Below are 12,817 nucleotides of genomic sequence, written 5' to 3'. Positions count from 1 at the left end.
GGTTTGTTGTTTTTGTCAGTGCTCGAAAAACTCAAACAGAAATCGCGGTTGACCCTCGTCGATTGATAAGCGATCCGGTTTGGGCCTATATAACACAGCCAGCATCTCGGATCGTTAAACAGTTTAGTTCCGTCAGTCGCGATTGAGATCTCAGTAGTGCCAACCGAAATCAAGATGAAATACTTTGCCGTTTTCGCACTGCTCTGCTGCCTTTTGGGAACCGCCTTGGCGGCGCTTAAAAATCGTAAGTATTTTATAGAAATTGTGAAAAAAGAGCTGCTGGAATATCACAAGATCCACTTTATAGCTTTGTATTTTTATGTATATATATATAAAGTTTTTATAATTTTTAATGCTCAGACCTGTATTAAAAAATTTGTTACCCATATTCATTTTCAATATACTTATCCAATTGCTTTTGAATTATGTAAATCGTGTCTTCTGGTTGTAAGATATATTAGTTTTGGTGTAAACTTTCTTAACTTGATATTCCGCGTGGTAATATTGTCGAAATAGGTACAAGTCACTGGTGCAACAATTTTAATAATAATACAAAATCTAGGGCCTAAAATAATTAAATACTGGATTATTAAAACTTTTTAAAATTGAAAACACATACCATTAAGTTCAACAAAATATCTTTACAAAATTCTGAATGCTGTATGGATGTAGGCTTGTTGTGAGGCACATATTTTCCTTAATTAAACTTAAAAATTAAAATATTATTTCAATTTACTTTCCAGCAATCTGTGGCGAGGAGTTCGGAAAAATCGGAGACTGCAGGTCGCTGCAGGACAAATGGACTTATCGCCGGGACACGAACGAGTGCATCAAGTTCAACTACTCCGGCTGCCATGGAAACAACAATCTATTCGAGAACAAGGGGCAGTGCGAAAAGACCTGCAAAAATTAAGTCCTAATTAAATTAAAAACCCACCCATAAATAAAGTTAAAACTCTGTTTTTGTTATCCTAATGTGATCATCTTTATTGTTTTCTTTATTAACTCGTTTAATATTAATTAATATTGGTTTGGCGCTTACTGTAGTTAGTGTCCGATTCAGTGTGATTAGGCTAGGCTATATATGTCCGATTTGTTAGCTATCTCTATATACTGTATTAGTTTATAATTATGTATATATGTTGTATTTTTGTTGTAAATATTGTTCATATGCATTTGCGTGTTAATTGATATTGTTAATCATTGGAATTGTCTTCGGCTGTTGCTGATTATGTTGGGTTCAATCAGGGGTTATCTTTTCTCGTCTTATCTGCCAAATCCAGCAACAGCTAACTATATTTCTAATATATATATATTTTTTTATTAAAGAGTGCTGCGGTTTTTTTTTTTTTTCTTGAGTGTATTTTTGCTTGCTTGGTTAAATTAAAGTTAAGCTAGGGCTTAGTCTACCATTTAACTTTTTAAATGTTTATTGTTACAAACGGGCTGGTTTGGGTATTTTATTATACAGATTTTATTTCGAGTCCTAAAGAAATGGGGAATATGGGTGTATGCTTGCCCTAAATTTGTACAAATTTAAAAATCTGAGAAACAAAATACCCTGCCAGGCCCTTTTTATGAAGCTTTCATTGCACAATCTGATTTGATTTTCATTCCTTATTCCATTTTGGTTAGCACCACATTGCCATTCAATGAACCCGATCCTGAGATGGCCCCTGACCCTGGAGAGCCTTCGGCTGCGGCCACGCCCCCCGAGGACTGCTGAGTGGGCGTGGTTGGGGGCGACAATGTGGCATGTTGCTGCTGTTGCTGTTGATATGCCACAGCCGATTCGGCGAGGTCCAAAAGGGCAGCCGATGAGCTGCCTCCCGGCATCGAAACACCCGATCCCGATCCCGATCCTGATCCCGGTCCCAAGCCATTCATGGTCATGTCCTGCGCCTCGTGCTTCATCCGCATCGTGTTGTTGTTGTGGTTGACCACATGCTGTCCCAGGGCCGGATGATGGGCGAAGGAGAGGGGCGGCAGGTGGAGTCCCGGAAAAGCCAATCCTGCAGCAGCTGCCGCATGAAGGGATTGCAAAAGTGCCGCCGAGTGTTCCTGCGCCTTCCGCCGCAGTTCGGCCACCGAGTTGGACCTGGGATCGTGTCCAGATCCCTGGCCGGAGGACTTGGGCGACTCCGGCGAACTGGCCGCCGAGCTGCTGCTCACCGGGATGCTTAAAGGAGCCACCACCGAGGAGCCCGGTGGTGGCGGGGGTTTCAGGGAGCAGCAGGAGCACAGGCTCTGGAATGGAGACACGCCTGAAATGCAGTAAGCAAAAAATGTGTGATTAAAAACAGGTCGATTAAAAGCATTTTCCTTTCTTTAATTCAATTTAAATAAGTTAAATGCTAAAGTCAATTAAAACCATTTCCTTTACAATCCCAAGCATTTATTTTCTTTAATTCAATTTAAATAGGCTAAAGGCAGCTTGTAACGTTGCATATTAAAACTTCATAACCATTTTAATCAAAAGAAGTGATTAAATAATCTGCAAGTAATTTACAAATATTTTTGGTAAGTATAAATCAAAGAATGTATTTAAATTCAATCTCTGGCAATGCCTTAATTAATTATTAATATCGCGCCTGCAAATAGAACCCAGCCAAATATATTACCTAATTTGATTATCAATTTTAAATTTCGTCAGAACCAAGATTTGATTTTGATTTATCTTTAACGAGAAGCATCTGTTGCCTTCGGCCCACTCCAGATAATTTGATTAGACCGAAGTGATTTGGATTGATTTTGTCACTGAGCGATTGGCCGGCGGTGTGTTGCGACTCACCTTTTAGTCCAGGGAAAAGCGGCTGATGGGTGAACTGGGCGGCCAGGTGGGGTGGTAGGAAGAGCGGTGGGTGGTTGGCGCTCCGCTGGGCCGCCGCTGCCGCCGCCGCTGCTGCCACGGCGCTCTGCTCACTAAGAACCGGGCGAAAGCCGCAGTTGCTGCAAGTAGAAAATTGAAAAATATTTACTAACAATATTACCAAACGTATACCTAAATAAGTATATTTAAATACATATATGAAAACATCAGAGATTCTCTTTATTTAGGTTATTGGATGTGCAATCAAGTCGAGCTTAGCCTTAACTGTTCATTCTCATCGATTTATTAGCGAAGCCTTAACCCTCAACTCTCGTCGATTGATAGGCGAGACGATTTGGGCCTATAAAACGAACGCAGCATCTCGGATTGTTCAGCAGTTTAGTCTCATCAGTCGCGGTTGACATTTTATTGATCAAAACAATATTAAAATCAACATGAAGTATTTTGCTGTTTTCGCGCTGCTCTGTTGCCTTTTTGGAGTTGTCATGGCCCAGGTTAAAAATCGTAAGTATTTTAATTTAAAAATTAATAATTATTTTTATAAGGTAACGGTAAAGTTTCAAAGAAAAAATGTTGTTTAAATATTTAACCTCTTTAGGTTTAGGTTGAATAAAAATAATATTTTTTATGCTACTTATTTTTAGCAATTTGCGCCGAAGAGCTCGGTGTAGTTGGAGTTTGTCGTGGGCGAATTTTGAACTGGACCTATCGCCAGGATACTAATGAGTGCATCGAATTTTATTACTCTGGTTGCAGGGGAAACCAAAACAGATTCGATGCCAAGGAGCAATGCGAGCAGTCCTGCAAAAATTAGGTGCTCTCGGAATATTCCCCATTTATCAAATTATTTTATATTTTTGTGGCCAAAATAAAACCTCGATTACATAACAAACTCGTTAAACTACACCTTGTTTTTTTTGTCACTGCACCTGCATTTTCACATTAAAATGCTGAAAGAGTAATTCAACAGAAGAACAAGAAAGAAATATTAATCTTTGAAAATGTGGGCGCTATAGTTTTGGTAGGTTTGTCGGCCTGGCAACCTGCTAAAATACTACATGATCGGTCTCAACTTTCTAGCTTTTATATTTTTCCAGATATCAGCGTTCATACGGTTTGTAGGCATTAGAGTGGGCGTGGCATATTTGGATATCAAACTTGCGTTGAACTCGATGTTAAGGAATATAAAGCTAAATATATATTATAATAAGACCTCAGGGATTCTCTTTCTTATTTCAGAGGCGAAAATAAGAGTTTTGTTATAGAGTGCAATGATAAGGGATCTGGTTTGTGCCTATATAACGCAGGCAGCATCTCGGATCGTTCAACAGTATAGTCTCGTCAGTCGCGGTGAATATTTCTCTGATCCAAAAGCAATATCAAATCCAATATGAAATATTTTGCAGCTTTCGCACTGCTCTTTTGTCTTTTGGGAGCTGCTACGGCCCAAGTTAAAAATCGTAAGTATTTATACTTGTATTAACAAAGAAATGGTTAAGTGTCAAAAGAAACATTAATTAAATAAATTATATTTAAATCCAGCTATTTGCGCCGAGGAGTTCGCTTTATTGGGACCCTGTCGTGGGCTGCTTCCGAGGTGGTCCTATCACCAGGATACCAATGAGTGCAGCAGATTTTCGTACAGTGGCTGCCAGGGAAGCAAAAACAATTTCGACACCAAGGAGCAATGCGAGCAGTCCTGCAAAAATTAGGATCTCTCTCTAAACCGTGCAGTCTTTACAATAATTGTGTTCATTGTTAACTTTTTAAATTTTTGTTTTAAAATGTTTGTGGCGAAAATAAAACTCTGACTTACAAACTCTTAGGACTACCCTCGCTTTTCTGTCACTGCACCCATTTACACATTGAACTGCTTTGCATTTCGCCTGCACGCGCACATTAAACAATTCAAAAGCAAAAAAACAATATTAAACACCACATCACACAGGGCAAACAAAAACAACAAACAGAGTTTTAATTAACGCTTAATTGAAATAAATTAAAACATTTTTATGCGTAATTGCATTATTATTAATAAACCTAAATATTTTGTATGTGCGAGTGGGGGCGAGGGAATAATCAACACCCAGTTGTCATTTTTGTGACCGTTTTAATTGAATGAAATATTACGCTTAGTCGCATGTCAAGGCAAATGGAAATATGTACAACAACAAAAAACAGCAACACACACACCCCAACGGAACAATAAAAAACATTTAATGCAATTTGAAATTTTAATTGATAAGTGAGACAACGTTTCGTGGAACTGGGAAATTCCTATGGCTCCATAATCTCCATTAATAAAATTATAGATCATAACATATACAGTGGTCGGCATAAGTATTTTGACAAAATAAAAGTTAAGTATACTCATAACTTGAATATACTTCTTGTAAACTATAGGCATCAATGGAAAGGTAATTTCAATGCCGTTTGAATGATACAATACATTTCTTTACCCATTCAGTACTTATTGAAAAGGACGAATTTGTGTAAATCAACTTTGAAATTTAAAAAAAAAACTTTTTTCCTCGTCTTGAAAACTTAAATTTTTTGATGCAAAAAGTTTCTTCAAACAAAAATAATAGTAACTGCAAAAAGAATTTTTCAAATATCATTTTGCTTATATTTTTTATGATTTTTTGAAGGTGACAATGTCGGAAAAAATTTGTATGAAAAAGACAAAAATATGGCTCAAATGCCTGTTTTTAAGCATTTTCAAAAATTAATAAAAAATATAAGAAAAATGATTTTTGAAAAATTCTTTTTGCAGTTACTATTGTTTTTGTTTGAAGAAACTTTTTGCATCAAAAAATTTAAGTTTTCAAGACGAAGAAAAAAGTTTTTTTTAAAAATTTCAAAGTTGATTTACACAAATTCGTCCTTTTCAATAAGTACTGAATGGGTAAAGAAATGTATTGTATCATTCAAACGGCATTGAAATTACCTTTCCATTGATGCCTATAGTTTACAAGAAGTATATTCAAGTTATGAGTATACTTAACTTTTATTTTGTCAAAATACATATGCCGACCAGTGTACATACTTTTTTATTAGAAATAATTGCCTTTAATCAACAAGTGCTAGACTTTAGCTGGAGTTTATTTGATGGCCGCGGAATAAGTGGAAAAAATTCCATTTCCATTTCTTCAAATTTACATTAAGCCTCGGGCCACCGAGCAAAATGTGTCTAAAATTTAATAATTTCGGCAAAGGTGGGGCTGCTCTGTGGTCATAACAAAAATCTCTGGATATGCTAATCGAGTTGGGGGGGCTTAGGTGGATTTTTGACAGGCAGACCTCGCGAACAGCGACCACAACCACCGGGAAAAGAGGACCACAAACGTCGCGGCCACTGTCGCTTTTAATTCTCCTCGCTTTTCAGTTTTCACTTTTTATTTTCCCTCCCCCAGAAAATGTTTCCCACACCATTTTCCTAAGCTTGTCATGTTTTCGGCTTTCCCTTAGCCGCCCACAATATGCCGTGATTTTTCCGAGGTTTTCCCGCTTTCCCTGGTCCTGCTTTATTTCCTTTTTCGGTAGTTGCAAAACGCTTGGCCGCTTGAAACAGAATTTTTAACTAGGTAATTGTATTTTTTGCTTGGTTCCAAAACGATGGTTTTGTCAATTTTTTCTTTAAAAATTGAGTTAGGAGTGGATAAGAAAATATTCTATTATATAATAAATGATAACTGGGGAAGTCTAAGAAGGTTGTTCTTCTTTGTATTGAAGATCAAATAATAGGTTTGGGAAGTACACGTTTTCGAATTAAGTAAATACATACGCATTCAAAAGAATATTACACTGAAGTTTTTGATTACTTGTATATATCCCATTTAGAAAATTTTTTTAAGAAGCTAAAATATTCTCCAACATTCAGTTCGCTTTAGAAACCCACCCAGTATATGGAAAAGCCAACTATATCTTCCATTTCTCCCACACACATATATAGAATACTCACCCCATGGCCCCTAATTAAGCTCCGAGCCAAAAAAGCAAAAGTCCAAGCGGCAAAAACGAGATGAGAAAGCTCAAATAGAAGCCATGGCAAAAACAACGAAGGCAAACACTCGGGCGTAGACAGCCCCCCTTTTTGCCCCCCCTGCTCTCTAGTTGCGAAAAAAGCAGTAAACTTAAATGTTTGCGTATAATTAAGCACTCATCCTTTGGTCGTAATTAAATTTTGCATGTGCACATCCAACAGCTGCCTCGGATGCCCGAGAGTCTGGAGCTCGGGGCTTCGTTCTAGAATACCTCCCTCGTTTTTCGCCCCGCCTTCCCGCCCCTTTTTACCAACCTATCCCCGTCTCAGATCCCCCGATAGGACCCTCTCTTTCACTCATGTTTTGGGGACTGGCAAAAATATGCTAATTGCTATAGGCGACTCTACAGCACTGCGAGAAATATTTGCAGATAATTTAGAATTTGTTTGAATAATTTCAAGACCAATTTCGTAATAATTCTAGCTATCTATAGATTCGATATGATATTTTATTTTATATACTTAATCCGTGAAGAATCATAAAAATACAATACATGATTAAAAATTCCAATAAACAATATATAATAATTCAATAAATAATCCAAGTTCCAGAACCATTTATTCCTTATCCACATTTTTTACCAGTGCACAGGACTGAGTGTGGGGGCGTGGCCATGTCCCACGCCCACTCGACTGCCGCCGCCTTAATTGCTATACTCATAGACCCGTTCCGTCCGACTTTTCCCTCTCCCTCTAATTAAGACATTCACAAGCTCGAGTGTTGTCGTTGAGCTCGTTAGTTAGTACATAACTTTTCCTCCAGGCGATGCAGAGATATAAGGAAAATGGCGGGGGAAAACGGGGCTCTGTCAATGTCAATCTTGGGAGCTCCATCTCAGTTTCCACCTTGAGTTGCCGCAGAAGTTTTTCTTAAAATTTTCGCACTTTTCACAGATTGCATTTAACGAAGGATGAAGTTTTCACGACCCGACATGCACATGGAAAATTCAACCCCTTTTCTCGTCTGTTTGTGTGTGTGTGTAATTAGTCGGGCAAACATTTTAATGCTTTACGCAATTCTAACAAATTAAACTCGAGCAATCAACACCTACACAGGCTTAGCTTTCCGCTTCTGCCCCCCCAAAGTCAAACTTAATTTCCGCAAAATGTACTTTTTTCCACGAAACTTTTTGGATCCCCAGCCCCCTCTGGAAGCCCCACATAATGCTTATTATATTAGGCTACCCGAAAAGTTTGGAAGCACGGAGGCAGCTTATTTTAATTGCATGATGAATATTAAAATATTTGCTTAATTTATTATTCAAGCATTCGCATTCGTGCGCGCAGCATAAGCGGTCGGAATATCCGCACACACCTGAATTACAGGTGGAATGTGGGTAGATATACAGGTGTATATACTGTAGGTAGGTACACATCATTTGGGCCCCCTCTATGCGGATTTTCGGGGTATGTTTGGTTATTTGTGCATAGAGTGGAGTGGAGCTGAGAGATTTTGGGCTGCTGGCGGGTATTCAATTAACATATTTAACTCGAAACTTATTCCAGCGAATTATTATGGGTTTAGTTTGAGGACTAGCGTTCGGGGAAAATTATGTTCTGATGGATTTCTTGAATATTTAATACGTTATTGTACATATCTGTGAACAGAAGATACAAATTACATTTGAGTTTTTTCATTTTTATTTGGTTTATATTTTGCCCTGCGCATTTCAAGTATCGGCTTGCAATAAAAACTGCATTTAAGTGTTTTTGGGTCGTTGCATAACCCGTACAATATGGCCTTTTCTCTTGGTTCCCTTGAGTGGCCATGTATAAACCGGTTTTCGGCACAGATATATGGATGTATCTCCTCTTACGTCACCATCGACGACCTTGCCAACTGAGACAAGTGCGGATTAGTGCTCGGTAATTATTTATTTAGTTTTTGCCAGTGTTCGATTTGCATAAAATATGCGAAGCGAAAAGAAAACGCCATTGAGTGCCTGACTAATATGATGATAAATGCTTGCGATGAAACGCTTGATTTCAGATCGAATATACATTACTGATGGATGGCAAGGACATCCGGTTCTGGGACATTTGAATAACAATATCACAGGCGAGATATCACAAGTTCCGAGTGCTCGGGACTGGGAATTGATTTGGTCAACCGTTACGGCAGCAAAAACAGCGGGAGTTCCAGGGGGCAGTGGGGTGAAATGATTCGACAATCGGAATAGAAACGCGTGCCCCTTCCCAGTGGGTTGTCCTTGGTCTTCGGTACTCGTATTGTGTCTCTGCCGGATCCTGTTCTTTTTTATTGTGGTGTAATGTTTGTTGTTCCAGCGCGTTGACATGTGAGCCAATCTTTTCTACTCCCTTTTATTTTTTTCATGCCCACCCATGGCCTCTTTGCCGTCTGATGAGACCGCCCACCGATATAGGGAAGTAATTCAGGGGGAGTTCACAACCCAACCCCCCGCCTTTTGTGCGTTTTCAGGCTGCTCGGCATATGGTTAGACTCTCCGCAGAAAAATTCAAACGGCAAACAAAACACCCTCGTTTACGCCCAATTTAGTTTTCAAGTAGCTTTTTATGGCCTTGTGGCCGGGCATTTTTGAATTTCTGATCTGAGTAGCTAAAAGCAAATGGACTAACGGAGTTAATAATCTTTATGAATCGGTAATGAAGGGAAGTGCTGAAAACTAGATGGAAGATAAGATCTAGTTTGCGATCTGTTTTTTAAGAATAAGGGTAATTCCAAGAGTTCCTAAATGATTAATTCTTTCTATAAACATTTTAAAACTAAAATAGAATCTTATCTTCATTCACTGGAATTATGCCTCCATCAGTACTTATAATTTAAACGAATAGCAATATTTTTTTAAGGAACTATTATTTCAGTTATAGTTCTAAAGTTTATTAAATAATCTTGTACGTGAGGCAAACATTTTCAACGATTAATTATAAAAATAACAATATCAAGGTTCACAGATTCTGAAGAAGTATATACAGACACTGACTAAGTAATTGATAAGCGTTGACCGGACAAGTATAAAAGCAGACATCGAAGATTATACGTGTCAGTAGCCTCCTCAAGCTGATCCAAATATTGTTTAATCCATAAAAAAATTCTAAAATAAAAATTCTGATGTTGGCAGCCATTTTTTTGTACGTTTTAGTTACTGGGAGCCATTATGGATCTCTGGCAGTCTCCCAGAATATTCCAGGTCCTGGAAGTGAATCGGTGGACCTTGAAACCCGCTGCAACGGACACTGCTTCTCTAGGATGAAGACAGTAATGGACTTCGTTGCTGTCAACCAGGATAGGTGGAACACCTGCCAGGAGATCACAACTAACGTCACCCGAGCGGATCAGAACCAGGTTCAAGTCCAATTGGCATCCCTGCAAGATGCTGTCACCAACGTTAGAACTTCTCAGGAGTTCCAAGACAGAAAGCTGGACAGGATGGGCAGTCAGCAGATCGCCATGCAGGAATCTTTGAGGAATATAATCCCCCAGAACTTTGTAGAAATGCTGAGCAGGACAGAAGCTCATCTAATAGCAATAGAAAGTAAACTGCAGGCCATGCAAATCAGAATGGACAACCAACTAAGGGCCCTTGAAGGAAAAGTATCTTCATTCATTAGGAAAGTCGTTCCTCCGGGATTTCAGCTGATCGGCAACAGGTATTTTTATATAGAAGAAATACATTTGAAATATTGGGATGAAGCCAATTCCACCTGCCGTGAGATGGGTGGATATCTGGCATCCATTAAAAACGAAGAAGAGTGGAACTTACTAGTTGGCAAGCTTAAGGTTAAAGCTTTCTACTGGCTGGGCATCCATGAGCAGCTGACGAGGCGGAACTTTGTTTCTGTAACCTCCGATAAGGAGGTTCCATTTTTAAAGTGGTATCCCGGGGATCCCAAATATGAAGACGAATCCCTGCACTGCGTTCTTATATACTCTCGCTTAATGATTGTGTCTAAATGTAATGTGCAACGATTTCATTTCATCTGTGAGGCAGATGACGAAGCTAAGATTGTATAAGAAATACTAATATAAATAAAATATATATATGATGTGAACCAATTTGAGTCAAAGTAGAAGCAAAATAAAAGCACGAAAAAAACTTTAAAGCAGCGTTCTTGCTCTTTGTGTACTTTATCAACAGCCATATCTCCACGTCAACACAAATACATAATGTACTCTTACGTTTCAATTATAATCACTGTGGACGGCAGTACAAGTAGTGATGAAGAGCACCGGGGTGTTGCGAAATATATACGAAAAAAAAGAACGAGATGTAGTGTAAGTCACTAGCTTTTTCCTCGTTAAGAGGTTTACTTCTTCTGATAAGAAAAACAGCATCTTTTTCGCTCAGGCGGGTATAAAATGGAGCGGTCCAGACCTAACACTTCAGTGGCAATCTGAACTAAATAACATTTAAAAAATATAACAAAAATGGTTAGGTTCGCTGCGGTTTTAGATTTCTTGTTAATTGTGCGGAGTCCTAAAGGATCCCTGGCTGGACTCAGTCAGGTACACATAAAGTTGAGAACTCTGCAAGAATCTGTAAGCGACCTCAAGGCTTCTCTGGAATCGAGGGATGAAAGACTAGAGAGGACGGAGAGCCAGCATATTATAGATCAAAAATCTTTAAAAAAGACAATCCTAGAGGAGTTTGAAAAGAAATTGGGAGAGACGAAGAATTATATTGTAACCCTAGAAAATAAACTGGAATCTATACAGATCAAGATGGACAACCAGCTTACAGCCATACAGGAATCACTGTCCCGACTTTTACATTCAAGAACTTGTTAAGCTAACTAACGGCCTTTCTTATTCATATTATCGATGTAATAAAATATTAAGAAAAATGTAGTTTGAACTTGAGACACTTGATGAACAAGCAAGTATGTGAAAATATCCACGCCCGTTACTACTGTATATCCAACAATCCCAACCCCTCGGCAATATCCTTTTCAGCACCCTCACTCGATCCCTCCCCTTTCGGGCAGTCTAAACGATTATAAGCCAAATGATCTGCTAATTGCCTGCGTGTCATTAAGCCTCCACTTACAAAGGAATTAGACAAACAAACAATAAAATTTATGGCAAGTGTCGCATTTTGTCATCAAGCAGCGACAAAAACAACTGGCAGGAAAATAAAGGAGGAGTGGAAACAAACTGTTGTTCAACCCCTGGCAAATATTTACAAAAATCCAACAAAACGAGGAAATTGCGACAAAATATCACCCCTAAGTGGGCAGTGCCAATGTAGCCGTCTCTCTTTCTCTTTGTCTTTCCTCTCTGTTTAATACTGTCTTATTTTTTTTGGCGACGATGACTAAATTAGCAATTGATTAAGGGGCGGGGGATAAATGAGTGGGTGGATTTGGGGGAAGCAGCCAGAAAATGACCGCAATGAGAGCAGTAATGACATTAGAAGCTTGGCCGGGTGGACAATGCGATTCTTGGCTCCAGATCCCCTGTTTTTCGCATCTTTAGTCGTCTTCCACTGGGAAAAATGGGTTACAAAGTTGCAGTATAATTTGTCGAATTCATTTTTAAGTACATGAGATGTTACCAAAGAATATAAAGATTTAAATTTGTTGGTTTTTCAAAATATATTGCATTTGAAGTTTTTAAAAGTAATTTAGAATTTAATTTTTTAGCCATTGTGAAATTGGACATGAAAAATATTTGTGAACACTTTTGATCTTTAATCTATATAGATTAGATTGGATTTTACTCTCCAGTTCAAAGCCCTGGTAATCTCTAAGAACAGTTTTCTTGATGCTCTGTTTGTATATAATAAAGAAAACAATACTTATTTTCGTTTTACAAGGATTTTTCCCCCAGTGTCCTTGTGCCATCGACTCCTGCGGTGTTTATCTCTTGATTCTCGACTCTCTGTCTTTTTCCCGTTGGATTTTCCCGGCTCACGGGTTATTGAACAGGCGTGCGCAGCGGAAGGCGTTCTACTTAATGTTTTGGA

At 38.6% G+C, this 12,817-nt stretch overlaps 4 protein-coding genes across 4 annotated transcripts in view; 3 read left to right on the top strand and 1 right to left on the bottom strand.

Moving 5' to 3' along the window:
- The first annotated feature begins 87 nt into the window (after window positions 1-87).
- On the top strand, window positions 88-980 carry LOC119547252 (male accessory gland serine protease inhibitor-like). Its single transcript, XM_037854032.1, has 2 exons — window positions 88-244; window positions 744-980. Exons 1-2 carry the CDS (start codon window positions 175-177, stop codon window positions 911-913), a joined length of 240 nt encoding a protein of 79 aa, XP_037709960.1. The 5' UTR covers window positions 88-174; the 3' UTR covers window positions 914-980.
- A 91-nt stretch (window positions 981-1,071) lies between these two features.
- Window positions 1,072-12,817, bottom strand: part of LOC119547236 (homeobox protein aristaless) — a 36,871-nt gene continuing 25,125 nt past the window's right edge. The window contains exons 7-8 of the mRNA XM_037854015.1: window positions 2,792-2,949; window positions 1,072-2,264 (exon numbers count right to left, since the gene is read on the bottom strand). Coding sequence (XP_037709943.1) covers window positions 1,618-2,264; window positions 2,792-2,949 — 805 coding nt within the window. The 3' untranslated portion in view covers window positions 1,072-1,617. The remainder of the gene's footprint in view (window positions 2,265-2,791; window positions 2,950-12,817) is intronic.
- Window positions 3,194-3,722, top strand: LOC119547254 (chymotrypsin inhibitor SCI-III-like). Its single transcript, XM_037854034.1, has 2 exons — window positions 3,194-3,334; window positions 3,475-3,722. The coding sequence occupies exons 1-2, from the start codon at window positions 3,265-3,267 to the stop codon at window positions 3,642-3,644; spliced, it is 240 nt and encodes a 79-aa protein (XP_037709962.1). The 5' UTR covers window positions 3,194-3,264; the 3' UTR covers window positions 3,645-3,722.
- On the top strand, window positions 4,158-4,655 carry LOC119547253 (chymotrypsin inhibitor SCI-II-like). Its single transcript, XM_037854033.1, has 2 exons — window positions 4,158-4,290; window positions 4,373-4,655. The coding sequence occupies exons 1-2, from the start codon at window positions 4,221-4,223 to the stop codon at window positions 4,540-4,542; spliced, it is 240 nt and encodes a 79-aa protein (XP_037709961.1). The 5' UTR covers window positions 4,158-4,220; the 3' UTR covers window positions 4,543-4,655.

This window comes from Drosophila subpulchrella, chromosome 2L (genome assembly GCF_014743375.2).
Source record: "Drosophila subpulchrella strain 33 F10 #4 breed RU33 chromosome 2L, RU_Dsub_v1.1 Primary Assembly, whole genome shotgun sequence".
Lineage (NCBI taxonomy): Eukaryota > Metazoa > Arthropoda > Insecta > Diptera > Drosophilidae > Drosophila > Drosophila subpulchrella.
This window is presented reverse-complemented; position numbering and strand designations above follow the sequence as displayed.

Coding starts and splice junctions, on each gene's coding strand:
- LOC119547253 (XM_037854033.1), top strand. CDS start 4,221: ATGAAATATTTTGCAGCTTTCGCACTGCTCTTTTGTCTTTTGGGAGCT. Junction 4,291..4,372: donor TACGGCCCAAGTTAAAAATC/GTAAGTATTTAT, acceptor ATTTAAATCCAG/CTATTTGCGCCGAGGAGTTC.
- LOC119547254 (XM_037854034.1), top strand. CDS start 3,265: ATGAAGTATTTTGCTGTTTTCGCGCTGCTCTGTTGCCTTTTTGGAGTT. Junction 3,335..3,474: donor CATGGCCCAGGTTAAAAATC/GTAAGTATTTTA, acceptor ACTTATTTTTAG/CAATTTGCGCCGAAGAGCTC.
- LOC119547252 (XM_037854032.1), top strand. CDS start 175: ATGAAATACTTTGCCGTTTTCGCACTGCTCTGCTGCCTTTTGGGAACC. Junction 245..743: donor CTTGGCGGCGCTTAAAAATC/GTAAGTATTTTA, acceptor TTTACTTTCCAG/CAATCTGTGGCGAGGAGTTC.